The sequence below is a fragment of the Mustela nivalis genome (genome assembly GCF_964662115.1).
Source record: "Mustela nivalis genome assembly, chromosome: 2".
Taxonomy (NCBI): Eukaryota; Metazoa; Chordata; class Mammalia; order Carnivora; family Mustelidae; genus Mustela; species Mustela nivalis.
Genome location: NC_139021.1, coordinates 46,846,939 through 46,862,310, shown reverse-complemented (window position 1 = coordinate 46,862,310; position 15,372 = coordinate 46,846,939). Strand labels below are relative to the sequence as shown.

At 36.5% G+C, this 15,372-nt stretch overlaps 1 protein-coding gene across 1 annotated transcript in view; it reads left to right on the top strand.

The window, feature by feature from the left end:
- CNBD1 (cyclic nucleotide binding domain containing 1) overlaps positions 1–15,372 on the top strand; it is a 511,440-nt gene that overhangs the window by 457,039 nt on the left and 39,029 nt on the right. The window contains exon 12 of the mRNA XM_082722613.1: positions 10,105–10,164. Within this exon, the coding sequence (XP_082578739.1) occupies positions 10,105–10,164 (60 nt within the window). The remainder of the gene's footprint in view (positions 1–10,104; positions 10,165–15,372) is intronic.

Here is a 15,372-nt window from a genome sequence, read left to right as displayed (position 1 = left end):
AACAATAAAAATTTTAAAAGATTTTTAAAAAGGTATTGATAAGATAAAATATTTTAAAAACTTCAAAATATGAAAGAGGAAAAATTTTTAAAAATAGAATAAAAAAATAATATTTTAAAAATTTTAACTTTGAAAGACTAAAGAATCATGGGGGGAAAGCCATGAATTCTATGTGTTGCATTCCCCTAGCTCTGGAGGTCTGCAGCTTTCATTGACTATTGAACTTGGTCTTGATTGTATGTTCTTGCTGATCTTCTTGGGGAGGGGCCCTTGCCAGGGGCCAGGCTAAGTAATCTGCTTGGGTTTTCTCTCAGGAGCTTTTTGTTCCCTGAACACTGTCCACAAAGCTTTGGAGGACAGGAATGAAGATGGTGGCCTCCCAGTCTGTGGCCTATAGGAGCCAAGAGCTTGGGGCCCCACTCCTCAGTGTGTCCTCAGAGAAAAGCAGTCAATCACTCCTGTCTCCCTGTCTCCAGTTGCACTCTGTGTTCACCTAGCCTGTGACTGATCATTTCCATCTCTGGCACATAGCCCCCTTTTGAGTCTCCAAACCCAGCAGATTCCTGCAGTGCATTCCCACACCACTCCTCCCAGAGGAAGAAGGAAGGGTTCTCCCCAGATCTGCCACTTTTGGGGTCCCTGCTCAAAGAGCAGTAGCCTGACTGTGCCTCAGATCACAGTTTAAGGAAACTCAGACCTGACAGCCCCCTCCCTAGCTCCCATCTCTGCAGCTGGCTTCCCTGCTCTGATATCTCAGGGCCTGCCACATTCAGGCACCCCTGGTCTTTTTGTGACCCCATGGGTTCTGAGACCATACTGTCTTGGTGAGAGTTCCACACACCACACACCACACACCACCCCCACCCCCCCACCCCCCACTTAACCTCTGGAGCCACAATCCTCAGTGAAGCAGATTTCTGAAAGTTCCAATTTCGTGCTCCACCACTCTACTGCTTGCCAGGAGCCGGCATCTCCCCTTGCAGTCTTTCTGTATGTTGCCTCAGATTCACTTCTCCATACATTCTACCCTCCAGAAAGCGGTCACTTTTCTGTTTCTAGAATTGCTGCTCTTCTTCTCTTCAATCTCCTGTTGAGAGTGTAAGTGTTCAAAATGGTTTGATAACTATCTAGCTGAACTCCTGGAACCCGAGGATATTAGGTCTCCTACTCCTCCACCATCTTGCTCCTCCCCCCAGTCATTCATTTTTCATTCAGTCAGTCATTCAACGAGTATTTTAAATGCCTACTATGTACAAGACAGTGCTCTGATTACAGGGATGTAGTAGGTGGCAAAACAGAGCAAGTTCCTGCAGTATGACAAAAGAGACTGAAAATAAAAGTGTACATAATTTATTTGACTTAATCAGCATTGTAGGGATAAATATAGCAGATCTAGAGAAAGATGGAGTGCCCCAGATTGGGCTGGAAGGGCAATTTTATAACGTATAAACAGGGAAAGCATTGTGGATATACTGACATTAAAGCAGAGACCTGAAGGAAGAATCAGACATTTATTTTATGGAAGTGTGTCTCAGACAGAGGGAATAGACATATTCAAAGGTCCAATTCTTATTTGAGTTGAGAACTTGCTAAACAAGTGCAAGAAATATAAAGAAGGCCAGAGTGGTGGGACTGGATGAGCAGTAGGAGATGAGTTTAGAAAGGTAGTTGTGGCGTCTGAACACTTTATATTTTAAGGGCTTCATATTGTAGAGGCTCTAATCTCCATTATCCCTTCTGACACATGTGAAATGAATCCTAAATATCATAGATTTGCTCTTCATTTTTCTAACTTTATTAATTCTTTCCATTTTGGTTCCTTTGTACTTTTTAATGTATTAAGATACAACCTCCATTCGATCTTAAAGCTTACCAGAGTGAATCATCAAGTACATTTTACTATTCATTTGATCAGGAAGTTTTAAAAAGTATTATCTAGTTATGTTTTTAATTTCCACAAATATGATTTGACATTAAATATATCTATTATGGTCTTTTTTTGTGTCTCTATTTTTAGACATCCACATCTGGTAGTCAGAATGCTCATCTTCAACCCAGTTATGAACTCTGTACAAAACCAAGAAATGTAGATTCTGCTTAAAGAAGGCTTAGCTTTTTTGGACCGTGTGGAAAAAGTGGGCAGTAGAAGGAGATTATTGAGTTTACCATTGATGTATAGCTTGGCTCTTGATTCCTTCAGCAAGTATGTGTGTAAGGCTAATAGCAGCAGGATGGTGTAAAGCTCTGATAATGCTACTACTTCTCTGACCCAAAACCTACACTGGCCTCCTGAAATAAAGCTCATCATTCACCATTCTAATAGTGGAATTACTTAATTTTATTCTGAGGATTTATCCTGAAGTCAGCCACTCTGATGAAGAAAGATTCAAAGAGGTCACTTAATATATGCATTAATTGGCTGGTCTCTCAAGCAAATGTTCCTTCTGTAGGAAAAGTTTTTTGTTTCTTTTTTTTAAATATGTCTAACATTTCTGAGCTTTCTATCTTTTTTTTTTTAAGATTTTATTTATTTATTTATTTATTTGACACAGAGAGAGATCACAAGTAGGCAGAGAGGCAGGCAGAGAAAGGGGGAAGTAGGCTCCCTGCTGAGCAGAGAGCCCAATGTGGAGCTTTATCCCAGGACCCTGGGATCATGACTTCAGCTGAAGGCAGAGGCTTTAACCCACTGAGCCATCCAGGTGCCCCAATTGAGCTTTCTATCTTATACAGGATCTTACTAGTCCTTGTGTTCTCCTTCTGAACATTGCTGTGTGTTTGATTTTACCATAGTAGTTTTCTTTTGCTTCCTGGAATTTGAGGGTGGACAGATGGTTAATACTTCTATTCTTCCAGACATGTCCAGTTGGATGTATCCTACTGGATATTTATCTGACCTAAAAATTATGTACTCTCTCTAGCTTAATGTTCATAAATAATAAATATTAAGAACAATTTTTTCCGGAGATAACAATGCCACCATTTTACTCAAAGAATAAACCCAAGTAACAGAGTATGAACATAACTTTATTGTATTGCATGAGAAATTTGAAGTTCAAGGATCTCATTATTGGGGTATATTATTTTTACTGCATATTTTCATGTTAAAAATGATATCACAAATGCCAAGTATGTTGCTTCTCATCTCAAACATGTTTTTCTGGTTAGGAATACCCACAGAAATTCTGAAAGGGAAGCCAACAATTTAATTGGAAATTTTAAAGAACTGGTAAAAAGAAAGATGCTCAGAACAGAGAAAAGGAGATGGATTGATTGTATTAAATCCATCATCATTATTTAAAAATATCTTATGTAGAACAATAAATATATTTATTGTCTTAGATCACACACACAAAAAGATTAATGGCTGGAACTTATAAGGAATTTTATTTTAAGTCAGTATAGGATAGCCTTTTATAAAGACATATATACTTAGCAATGGCTCTTGTTCACCTGAGAAGTAGTAACACTCCATCCATTGGAAGTGTTGAGAATAAGATTGGGATGCTTTGTCTCAAGATAATTATAGAAGAAATTCCAGGACCATGGTGCTAATGTAAATATGTCTAAGATTCTGTTTCAAAGATTCTAGAATCTTTTCCTAAATGTTGTTTTATACAATACCAGGGTCAAAAGTCATATGTCTATTTTCAACATTTTGAGGAACCTCCATGCTGTTTTCCAGAGTGGCTGCATCAGCTTGCATTCCCACCAACAGTGTAGGAGGGTTCCCCTTTCTCCACATCCTCGCCAGCATCTGTCATTTCCTCACTTGTTAATTTTAGCCATTCTAACTGGTGAGAGGTGGTATCTCATTCTGGTTTTGATTTGTATTTCCCTGATGCCGAGTGATATGGAGCATTTTTTCATGTGTCTGTTGGCCATCTGGATGTCTTCTTTGCAGAAATGTCTGTTCATGTCCTCTGCCCATTTCTTGATTGGATTATTTGTTCTTTGGGTGTTGAGTTTGCTAAGTTGCTTAGTGAAATAAGTCAAGCAGAGAAAGACAACTATCATATGATCTCCCTGATATGAGGAAGTGGTGATGCAACATGGGGGCTTAAGTGGGTAGGAGAAGAATAAATGAAACAAGATGGGATTGGGAGGGAGACAAACCATAAGTGACTCTTAATCTCACAAAACAAATTGAGGGTTGCTGGGGGGAGGGGGTTTGGGAGAAGGGGGTGGGATATGGACATTGGGGAGGGTATGTGCTTTGGTGAGTGCTGTGAAGTGTGTAAACCTGGTGATTCACAGACCTGTACCCCTGGGGATAAAAATATATGTTTATAAAAAATAAAAAATTAATAAAAAATTAATTTAAAAAATTATATAAGAAGAAATAGAAAAAAAAAGTCATATGTCTTTGTTTCAGGTTAAATTAGTTCTTTAGAAAGCTAGTTGCTATTTTACTTTTGCTGAACACAGATTTTGTTTTGCTTTGTTAAGTAATCTCTCATTTATCAACAATATTCTAAATGAATTTCTTTCTAAAATTGCAAAAATAGTATGATTCAGTTTGTTACTGTTTATGCTTTTTTAATCTGTCAGATTGTTTAGATATAAAAATCTAATTCTCCTATGATTAAATTTTACCAATTATGTGAATTTTTAAAAGTGCATATGTAATAGTAACTATTTTCTTTTAGTCAAGGTGCATTTTTTTTTTATAAAGGTGATAGTTTTGAGAGCTGGAGTAAAATGAGTTAGCTAATACTTGCTACCAACCAGTAGAATCTTCAATAACTTCAGCTATAGATTATCTCATAAGTCTCCCATTTCTAACAGCACCAAAACTGGATGGGTCCTTAAGGATTATTTAAATAAGAATCAGATAAAATGCATACTATATAGAATAAGAACTTCTTATAGTAAAATAGAAACAAATCTATTACAACATATCAACTGCCAGGAAAAAAAAGGGAGAGATTTGTCATGTTAAAAATCTCAATATTGATTAGAATTTCTCTATTATTTTCCATGATTTATGTTTCCATTTTGTGAAATGATCTACCATAAACTATCTGTCATAAACATTATTTTTAGATCTTTGTCAACTGCAAGGATAAAATAATGTTTATGACAGAAATAATCTTGTTGTTCCCCAAATCTTTTCACTTTCTTCCTGAACACAACTAAATTGTATTTTTCAGATTTCCTTGTAGTTTCCATATTCTCCCACTCATGATCCTATATTTTCCATCTTCCCTTGTTTGAATTAGAGGAAGCCTCTGAGGTCTCTGGAATTAAGAAGCCACAGATAGAGCTTGGGTCCCTGAATATCTATGTAAAGCAGTACCACGGCCATCCTACCAACCTGCACTGGAATATGACAGGAGCAAGAAATAAACAGTGTAGTTTGTTCATTGTGTCTGTTAGCATATCCTTTATCATAGTGGTCAGGTAAAGTACAGTTTTTATTGAGCTTTATGGGAGCTTTATGGGAAAGCAACATCAATGTTATCACTGAAGACATAAAATAGCTATTTCAGTGTAACTTTGCTCTGTTTAATTTTATTCTTTAAAGATTTATTTGTTTTGAGAAAGAGAGCATGCAGAGGAGAGGAAGAGGGAGAAGAAGAGAGAAACTTATGCAGACTCTGTGATGAAGAGGGAGCCCATGCTGGGCTGGATCTCGGGAGTCAGATCGTGACCTGAGTCAAAACCAAGAGTCAGTGGCTTAACTGACTTTCCAACCCAGGCACCCTTGATTTTTTCAAGGGTATTTATATTCAAATAACCTGAGAATTCTTCAAGAACAATAACCAAAAATGTCATTCATCTGTGTACTTTTGGCTTCTGACATATGAGAAATACATATAGTTTATTTAATTAAGTAATCAATTGAAAAGTAATCCATTAAAAGCCCAAATGACAATTAAAAGTAGCAGATGAATTCAAGAAGGCAGTGGATTATCAAGCTTAGATGTTTCTCAGGCTACACTGCATTTGCAATAGCCAATAAAGGTATAATAATAATAGAATAATCACAAAAGCTCATTTCATTGTATCAGTGAGGCAACGTGCTCTGTGGTTACCAATTTAGGATAGTCTGGAGAGGTGGCAGTAATAAGCACTCCTGATAATTCTACCAGTGGGTACCATGTACAAAACTAGATGGAGAATAGTTACTAATTTCCATGTTATACTAAAACTTCAAAAAGATTTAGTTTTAAAATTTAAATCCAATTGTACTTGTGTCAAATAGTGTGACACCAGGCTTTATACACTTCCTTGATGAATAAACTAGAAAAAGAATGAGACGGAAATGTATTATACGAAAAGTGGGAAGAGAGAAAGAGATAACACAGGAAGGATTAAAAAAAGATGAAGAAATTTATAAAAACAAAAATTTGGGATTCTAGGTTTAAAAAATTCTAAAAATGAAACTACGTTAAATAGACTAGAGTATATATTCTAAATATATCTTCATTATATACTTATTTATTATTATTGTGTATATACATATATTTAATTCCAAATATAGGGGGAAATTAAAAATAATTAAGCATTACCTTAAAAGGGTTCCTAGCAGAATGGATTAATACGTTGACCAGATATACAATAATGCCTCCTAAATTATAAAAGGATTCAGAAGATGGAAAATATACTTTTTTTTTCAGGTGCTGAGAGCTAAAATGTGCTTTCTTTATCATTGGGTCAAGAAACTAATTTATTTAACTCATAAGTACATCTCAACTTTGCTAGTGATTCAAGATTTATCTTTTTCTTTTGTCTTTGAAAGTGTATTTTATTTTATACTTATAAAACAATTTTTTCAGAGGCACCTGGGTAGCTCAATCTGTTAAGCATCTGTCTTCAACTCAGTTCATGATCCCAGGGTCTGGGATCAAGTCCTGAATTGGACTCCCTGCTCCGCAAGGAACCTGCTTCTCCCTGCCCCTCTGCTTGCCACTCCTGCTTGTGCTCTCTGTCAAATAACAAATGAATAAAATCTTAAAAAAATTTTTTTTCATGACTAGAAATAAATTCTAAGAAACATTTAAATAACTTAGCACCGCCAAAAATATGTAAAAAATAGTTGATTCTCCAAGTTAAACAGTAACATTTAAGTTATTTGCATTCACTCACAACAGAATTATTATATTTGTGCCAAAATATAAGATCTGAAACAAATAACTCAGTTATAAATAGTGTGAGTTGATTTTTTTCACTATTAGGTTATTCTTAATTATGTTTACAACATATGTATACATATGTATACATAAGTATATGTAGATATGTATTTTGTATATATATTAGTATATATACAGAGTATATATGTAGGAGTATATATATACAGGGTATATATGTAGGAGTATATACACACGGTATATATACAGAGTATATATGTAGGAGTGCTTCTTCTTTCCATTTCCTTCCCTTCTTGTACACTTTAGTCCTGAAGCCATGGGTGAGCAGGGCAGCACCAGCAAGGAAGGATAGGGTGTGGAGACCCATGCAGGACAATGTGGTATTCACCTAGTAGGGTTGCATGGCAGGGGTTATTGGGGTTATTGGGTAGGGTTCAGTGCTGAGTGTCTTAGCCTGAGCAGTTTGAGAAGGTTGCCAGCTTGGGAGAACTATCCCACAGAGGACATGAGAGCACAGGAGAACTGAGTACAGGTCCTGTCAGAAGAGTCCAGAAGTTATGCACAAGGTTTTAGCAGTTTTTCAGGGAAGAGAGAATACCTGCACAGGTGGCTACCAAGCACTGGTTTTGCAGCCTGAAGGACCTTCACAGGGAAGGGGACAAGTTTACTTAGAAGACACGGAGAATATGATATTTCAGTAGGCTAAAAAATGAATAATAGAGAAAGCCATATGGACTTGAGGCAAAAAAAGGCCAAGATTTTATATGAGTAGTGCAGATAAATGATCTTTGTGTATTACAGTCTTTTATTTTGTTATTTGACAGAGAAAGAGTTTACAAGTAATATAACCCTAATTATAGCTTAAAAACCATAAGTGACTCTTAATCTTACAAAACAAACTGAGGGTTGCTGGGGGGAGGGGGTTTGGAAGAAGGGGGGGTGGGGTTATGGACATTGGGGAGAGTATGTGCTTTGGTGAGTGCTGTGAAGTGTGTAAACCTGGCGATTCACAGACCTGTACCCCTGGGGATAAAAATACATGTTTATAAAAAAATAAAAAATTTTAAAAAAAGATTTAGCATATTGAAAAAAAATCTAATGGATCATTAATATTATTTTCAAAAGAAAAATAGTTTTGGCAGCAGGATAGGGATTGGAATGTGGTATGGTATCATTATCTAATCTAATACATGAACAAAATTCTACTCTTACAAAACCAGATGATGCTACTAGGAAATCTTACACGCACTGGTCAGCATTTCTTACACATATGAGAGGATCTAGGATTTCCACTCCCTGCATAGGTTTAGTGTGTCACCCTAGACATCTGCTAATGTTGAACATCTGTTCTTTGTTTTCATTGAAAAATGCCTCATTTGGACTGCCAAAAAGAGAATGGGGTCATTAGTTATTCTACAGTGTGAAGTTATCCAGCAGATTATCTTTGTATGAGGAATAATAATGTCAGGAAAGCCAGAGCCACTACATTTAATCCTAAGGTTTGCTTTACACTGGGAGTCATCAAAAGCATAATTCCAAAAATGATTGCCAAACTCTCACAAATCTCCAAATAAAAACAAAAGTAGTTTTATGTAGCATTTATTACCTGGGAATCACTGCAAACTGATAATATCTGAACACTAAAGTAAAAGCAAAAGTAATGAAAAAAACACTTATGTGCCTGCTGAATTACCAAGGTTTGAATTATGTTTAGTTAGCTTGTATTCATATGTTTGCTGAAAATGAATAGTTATGTGATTTACTCTCTATTACATTGTTTATTTGATTATTTTATTAACTGTGACATGTATCCATCATACTGAAAAACTGGAAACTTACTATTTTATGTTAAAGATCATATTCCAGAAGATAAATAAGTTGCTGTATATAATGTCTTTAATACTTTTATTATGTGATACATTGCATGAAGCCAAATTAATTATTTCTTGGATTTTTTTGACTATACATAGGCCATAAGGTAATATTAAAGGTTTTGAGAAGAACAGTTCATATGTTAAGGGGTGCTCTTTTTTTTCTGTTTAAGAAAACAGTTTTTATATTTATGTTTGTGTCCTAATTTATGTAAAATATAATAGATGAGCAATCACGTCCTTCTAAAATGTAAAAATGCCCTTTTGCATTTGATAACTAGATGCTTTCTGGGAGACTTAGTAAGAGAATTGTTAGGTTTTAATTTTTATTACATTTTCTACAAACATGCAACATAAATATAGACGTGTATTCACTCATTGTGTTCATAATTTAAATTTAAGAGCAATAAAAACAAAAATGATGATATACACAGAAGAAATGGGATAATAATTTCAGAGATCATGTTGAGCATTTCTTTATTTTAAAAATGTGGAACCATTCTAATTTCATCCCTCTGTTTCTTATTTGTTTACTATTTTATAAAATGGAAGTGTTAATGAAGAAAAAAGAATGGCTGGAAAGACTGTGGGTGAATTTATGCTAATATAATTAAGTTACTTACGTGTTTGATAATTACCCATTATCAGCTACCAATAGAACTTTATTTCAAAACCCTGTTTGTCCTTGAAGATCTGACTCTTTCTTCATCTATGATGCTTCATCTCTTAAGCTCAAACAAGTTATTGCATCTCTTTTTGTCATGTGCCTGTTCAACATCTTGGCTATTGTTTTTTAGCTGCTAACAGTTATACATGTTCAAGGTTTGCTTTGATTCTAAATAGATTCTAATAGTTTGAATCACAGGGGCACCTGGGTGGCTCAGTGGGTTAAAGCCTCTGCCTTCGGCTCAGGTTGTGATCTCAGGGTCCTGGGGTCGAGCCCACATGGGGCTCTCTGCTCAGCAGGGAGCCTGCTTCCTCCCACTCTCTCTGCCTGCCTCTCTGCCTACTTGTGATCTCTGTCTGTCAAATAAATAAATAAAATCTTTAAAAAAAATAGTTTGAATCACAGTACAGGATACTAAATAACTGGAAAAAGTATTGGCTCATTTAACCAATAGAATCTTATTTTCTTACAGGAGGATATCAAAACTGAATATTTGCAAAGGGAACAAAAAAAGGAATGGAAAAATTTCAAGGTATGACACTAAATGTTGCAAGAAAATATATAGAATAACTAACCATTCTCTCTTTATGGAAACCTATATTAAATTGTGATAACTTTTTCAGAGAGGATGAATACTAGGGAAAATAATTATAATAAACTGATGCTAAAGAAAACAGTTCGACTGAAAAAAATTGTTTAATTCTTTGTAGCTAAATTAAACAATAATTAAACTGAAATTATTGTTTAATTCTTTATAGCTTTGTACTGTATTATAAGAAACATGCAAAATAAATTTGCAGTAATTACATTTTTTTCTAAATTTGGAGGGGAAGACTATGCATTCAGTACTTACTCTGTGCTAAGGAGTTTATATATGCTGTATCATTTAACCTCTTTAACCACAGTTATTGTTTCTCTTATTTTATGGCAGAGGAATCCAAGGACTGTGGGGATTAAGGAACTTTTTCAAATGAATCAGATAGTATAACTTTCAGTAATACAACTTGGGTTGCCCAATTCCAGAATCAATGAGCTATTTTTAATTTTATGGTTTTTTCTGTGTGAATGATAGCATGAAGTTGGCAAGTGAGGATTAAAGTATATTTTATAATATATATGCCAAAGGAAAAATTTGTGACTATGGTGATTTTCTCACAGCTATGGAATTAATCTAATTTTTTGGCAGATGAAAATTTGACTCCCAGAATCATTATCATTATTATCCCCATCATCACTTATCCAACAGTGGGTGAAAACCTTTAAATATCTCATTTGTTTACGTGTTTAAGTGAATTTAGAAACAAAAAAAGGAAAAACTCTGGAAACTGTGGGAAAGTTAAGACACATAGTCTCCAATATATGAAGAAAATTTTAAAACACACCATAAAGAAATAAGACAATGCATCGCCTTTCAAGGTAACAACCTCTCTTTATTTTTCTGGCTTACATGATAGATTAATCTGGTACAAGAGACTAGATAATTAACAGACAGTAAAAATAATGGGCAGAAATTTTAAATAGGGCATTTTATTAAAAAAAAAAAAAAAAAAAAACACTCCAGACTATAATGCTATATAATGTAACCTCTTTTTTAAAACTCATACTACTTAAATTCAATTGAGTTAGCATTTAGTGTATTAGTTTCAGGGTAGAGTTCAGTAATTCATCAGTTGCATATAACACTCAGTGCTCATTGCATTAATGCCAATCATCCAGTTACCCCATCCCCATAAGTTAATCTTTTTAACTTACAGCTATTGTTTTTCTTATTTTATGGAGATAAATAAATAAATAAAAGGGTAAATCTCTTCAAGCAGCTCAATCTTAGGCTCTGGCTCCAGGACACCAGAGGTAAGCACTGCACAACTACTGCATGACTTTAAGCCCAATATGTATTTCTTATTTATGTTGTAGGCATGTAGGGTAGGATGGAAACACTGACCCATTTAGTAAGAATAAGTATGTCAAAGAAACTTTCCAAATGATTATTTCTATTGAGAGAAGAACAGTGAAGCAAAGATTGGGATGAATTCCCACATGGAAACACTACTTCCCATAGCCATCTGCAATGATGAAGACTTTGGCAGAGTGACAGTTTGCTCTTTCCTTAAAAAATTCCTGTCTGTGTTCTTAATAAACTAGTTCTTCTGAGTTTGGTCATATTCTTTTCAGTTTGTGAGCACTGATTTGGCTCCCACTGGGATTTGCATAGCTCCAAATATTTTAATTTACTAAAGATTAGGTATTTTTCCTTTTAAATTTAGGTTCTTTCCAAAATAAAATCTGATCATTTCTTTAATCCTATACACACAAAAAATAAATAAATAAAATAAATATTTAATACTTTCCCATTATTTCCTTAAGAAATTCAAATCTGGGGACGCCTGGGTGGGTCAGTCGCTTAAGCGTCTGCCTTCGTCTCAGGTCATGATCCCCGGTCCCCGGATTGAGTCCCATGTAGGGCTCGCTGCTCAGTGGGGAGCCTGCTTCTCCCTCTGCCTCTGCCCCTCCCCCTACTGGGTGCTTCCGCACGCGCCCACATGCGCGGATGCACACACACACTCTGTCTCTGACACAAAAAAAAAAAAAAAAGAAAAAAGAAAAAAAGAAAAGAAATTCAAATCTGATTTTTTAAATTTGCATGTGATTTTAATTTTTTTATTTTTATTTTTTTTAAGAACTGTGTCCCTATCAAAACCTCATACTCTAGTAAATGTTTTTCAATTCCCTAAAAGGCCATTCTCTGTATTGTCTGAAATACAAACCACCCTTACTGGTTTGTAACTGATTATTTTTGGTTTTACTACTAGACTGTAGTTTCAGGAAGGATGAGATAATGAGAAGCATAGAGCCTATTACCTGATGAGAACTTATTAATTATGAAGAATTAGAATGAATGATAAACATGCTACCAGAGATGCTTTTATAGCTGAAATAGCCCAGAATAAAGATGCCATAACTGGGGGAGGAGTCAAGATGGCGGAGAAGTAGCAAGCTGAGACTGCTTCAGCTAGCCGGAGATCAGCTAGACAGCTTATCTAAAGATTGCAAACACCTGAAAATCCATCGGCAGATCGAAGAGAAGAAGAACAGCAATTCTGGAAACAGAAAAACAACCACTTTCTGAAAGGTAGGACCGGCGGAGAAGTGAATCCAAAGCGACGGGAAGATAGACCCCGGGGGGAGGGGCCGGCTCCCGGCAAGCGGCGGAGCAACCGCGCACAAAATCAGGACTTTTAAAAGTCTGTTCCGCTGAGGGACATCGCTCCAGAGGCTAAACCGGGGCGAAGCCCACGCGGGGTCAGCGTGGCCTCAGGTCCCGCAGGGTCACAGAAGGATCGGGGGTGTCTGAGTGTCGCAGAGCTTGCGGGTATTGGAACGGGAAAGCCGGCTACAGAAACAGAGCTGACAGTAAGCTCGCAGCTCGGTGTTACCTTGAACCGATCGCAGGCTCGGTGAGCTCGGAGCGCGGCCGGAGGTCAGGCAGACGGGAGTAACTGGGCGCTGTTCTCTGAGGGCGCACTGAGGAGTGGGGCCCTGGGCTCTCGGCTCCTCCGGGCCGGAGACCAGGAGGCCGCCATTTGTGTTCCCGTCCTCCGGAACTCTACGGAAAGCGCTCAGGGAACAAAAGCTCCTGAAAGCAAACCCGAGCGGATTACTCACCCCGGCCCCGGGTAAGGGCGGTGTAATTCCGCCTGGGGCAAAGACACTTGAGAATCACTACAACAGGCCCCTCCCCAGAAGATCAACAAGAAATCCAGCCTAGACCAAGTACACCTACCAAGGAGTGCGGTTTCATTACCAAGGAGAGCAGCAGAATTCCAGAGGAGGAGAAAGCCAAGCACGGAACTCATGGCTTTTTTCCTGTGATTTTTTTTAGTCTTGCAGTTAATTTAATTTTTTCTTTTTCATTTTTTTTTATTTTCTTTTTCTTCTCGCCTTCGGGTAAAAAAAAATTTTTTTTTAACTGTTACCTTTTTCTTTTTTAACGATTTTTTATTAGTTTATCTAATATATATATTTTTTCTTTTTTAAATTTTTCTCAGGTGTTTTCTTTTTTAAAAAAAAATTTTTTTTTCTTTTCTTTTTTTTTTTTCTTTTCTTTTTTCTTTTTTTTTTTTTCTTTCTTTCTTTTTGAACCTCTTTTTATCCCCTTTCTCCCCACTCACGATTTTGGATCTCTTCTAATTTGGTTAAAGCATATTTTCCTGGGGTTGTTGCCACCCTTTTAGTATTTTACTTGCCCCTTCATTTACTCTTATCTGGCCAAAATGACAAGACGTAAAAATTCAACGCAAAAAAAAGAACAAGAGGCAGTACCGAAGGCTAGGGACCTAATCAATACAGACATCGGTAATATGTCAGATCTAGAGTTCAGAATGACAATCCTCAAGGTTCTAGCCGGGCTCGAAAAAGGCATGGAAGATATTAGAGAAACCCTCACGAGAGATATAAAAGCCCTTTCTGGAGAAATAAAAGAACTAAAATCTAACCAAGTTGAAATCAAAAAAGCTATTAATGAGGTGCAATAAAAAATGGAGGCTCTAACTGCTAGGATAAATGAGGCAGAAGAAAGAATTAGTGATATAGAAGACCAAATGACAGAGAATAAAGAAGCTGAGCAAAAGAGGGACAAACAGCTACTGGACCATGAGGGGAGAATTCGAGAATTAAGTGACACCATAAGACGAAACAACATTAGAATAATTGGGATTCCAGAAGAAGAAGAAAGAGAGAGGGGAGCAGAAGGTATACTGGAGAGAATTATTGGGGAGAATTTCCCCAATATGGCAAAGGGAACGAGCATCAAAATTCAGGAGGTTCAGAGAACGCCCCTCAAAATCAATAAGAATAGGCCCACACCCCGTCACCTAATAGTAAAATTTACAAGTCTCAGTGACAAAGAGAAAATCCTGAAAGCAGCCCGGGAAAAGAAGTCTGTAACATACAATGGTAAAAATATTAGATTGGCAGCTGACTTATCCACAGAGACCTGGCAGGCCAGAAAGAGCTGGCATGATATTTTTAGAGCACTAAACGAGAAAAACATGCAGCCCAGAATACTATATCCAGCTAGGCTATCATTGAAAATAGAAGGAGAGATTAAAAGCTTCCAGGACAAACAACAACTGAAAGAATTTGCAAATACCAAACCAGCTCTACAGGAAATATTGAAAGGGGTCCTCTAAGCAAAGAGAGAGCCTACAAGTGGTAGATCAGAAAGGAACAGAGACCATATACAGTAACAGTCACCTTACAGGCAATACAATGGCACTAAATTCATATCTCTCAATAGTTACCCTGAATGTGAATGGGCTAAATGCCCCTGTCAAAAGACACAGGGTATCAGAATGGATAAAAAAACAAAACCCATCTATATGTTGCCTACAAGAAACTCATTTTAAACCCGAAGACACCTCCAGATTTAAAGTGAGGGGGTGGAAAAGAATTTACCATGCTAATGGACATCAGAAGAAAGCAGGAGTGGCAATCCTTATATCAGATCAATTAGATTTTAAGCCAAAGACTATAATAAGAGATGAGGAAGGACACTATATCATACTCAAAGGGTCTATCCAACAAGAAGATTTAACAATTTTAAATATCTATGCCCCCAACGCGGGAGCAGCCAACTATATAAACCAATTAATAACAAAATCAAAGAAACACATCAACAATACAATAATAGTAGGGGACTTTAACACTCCCCTCACTGAAATCCAAGCAAAAGATCAGCAAG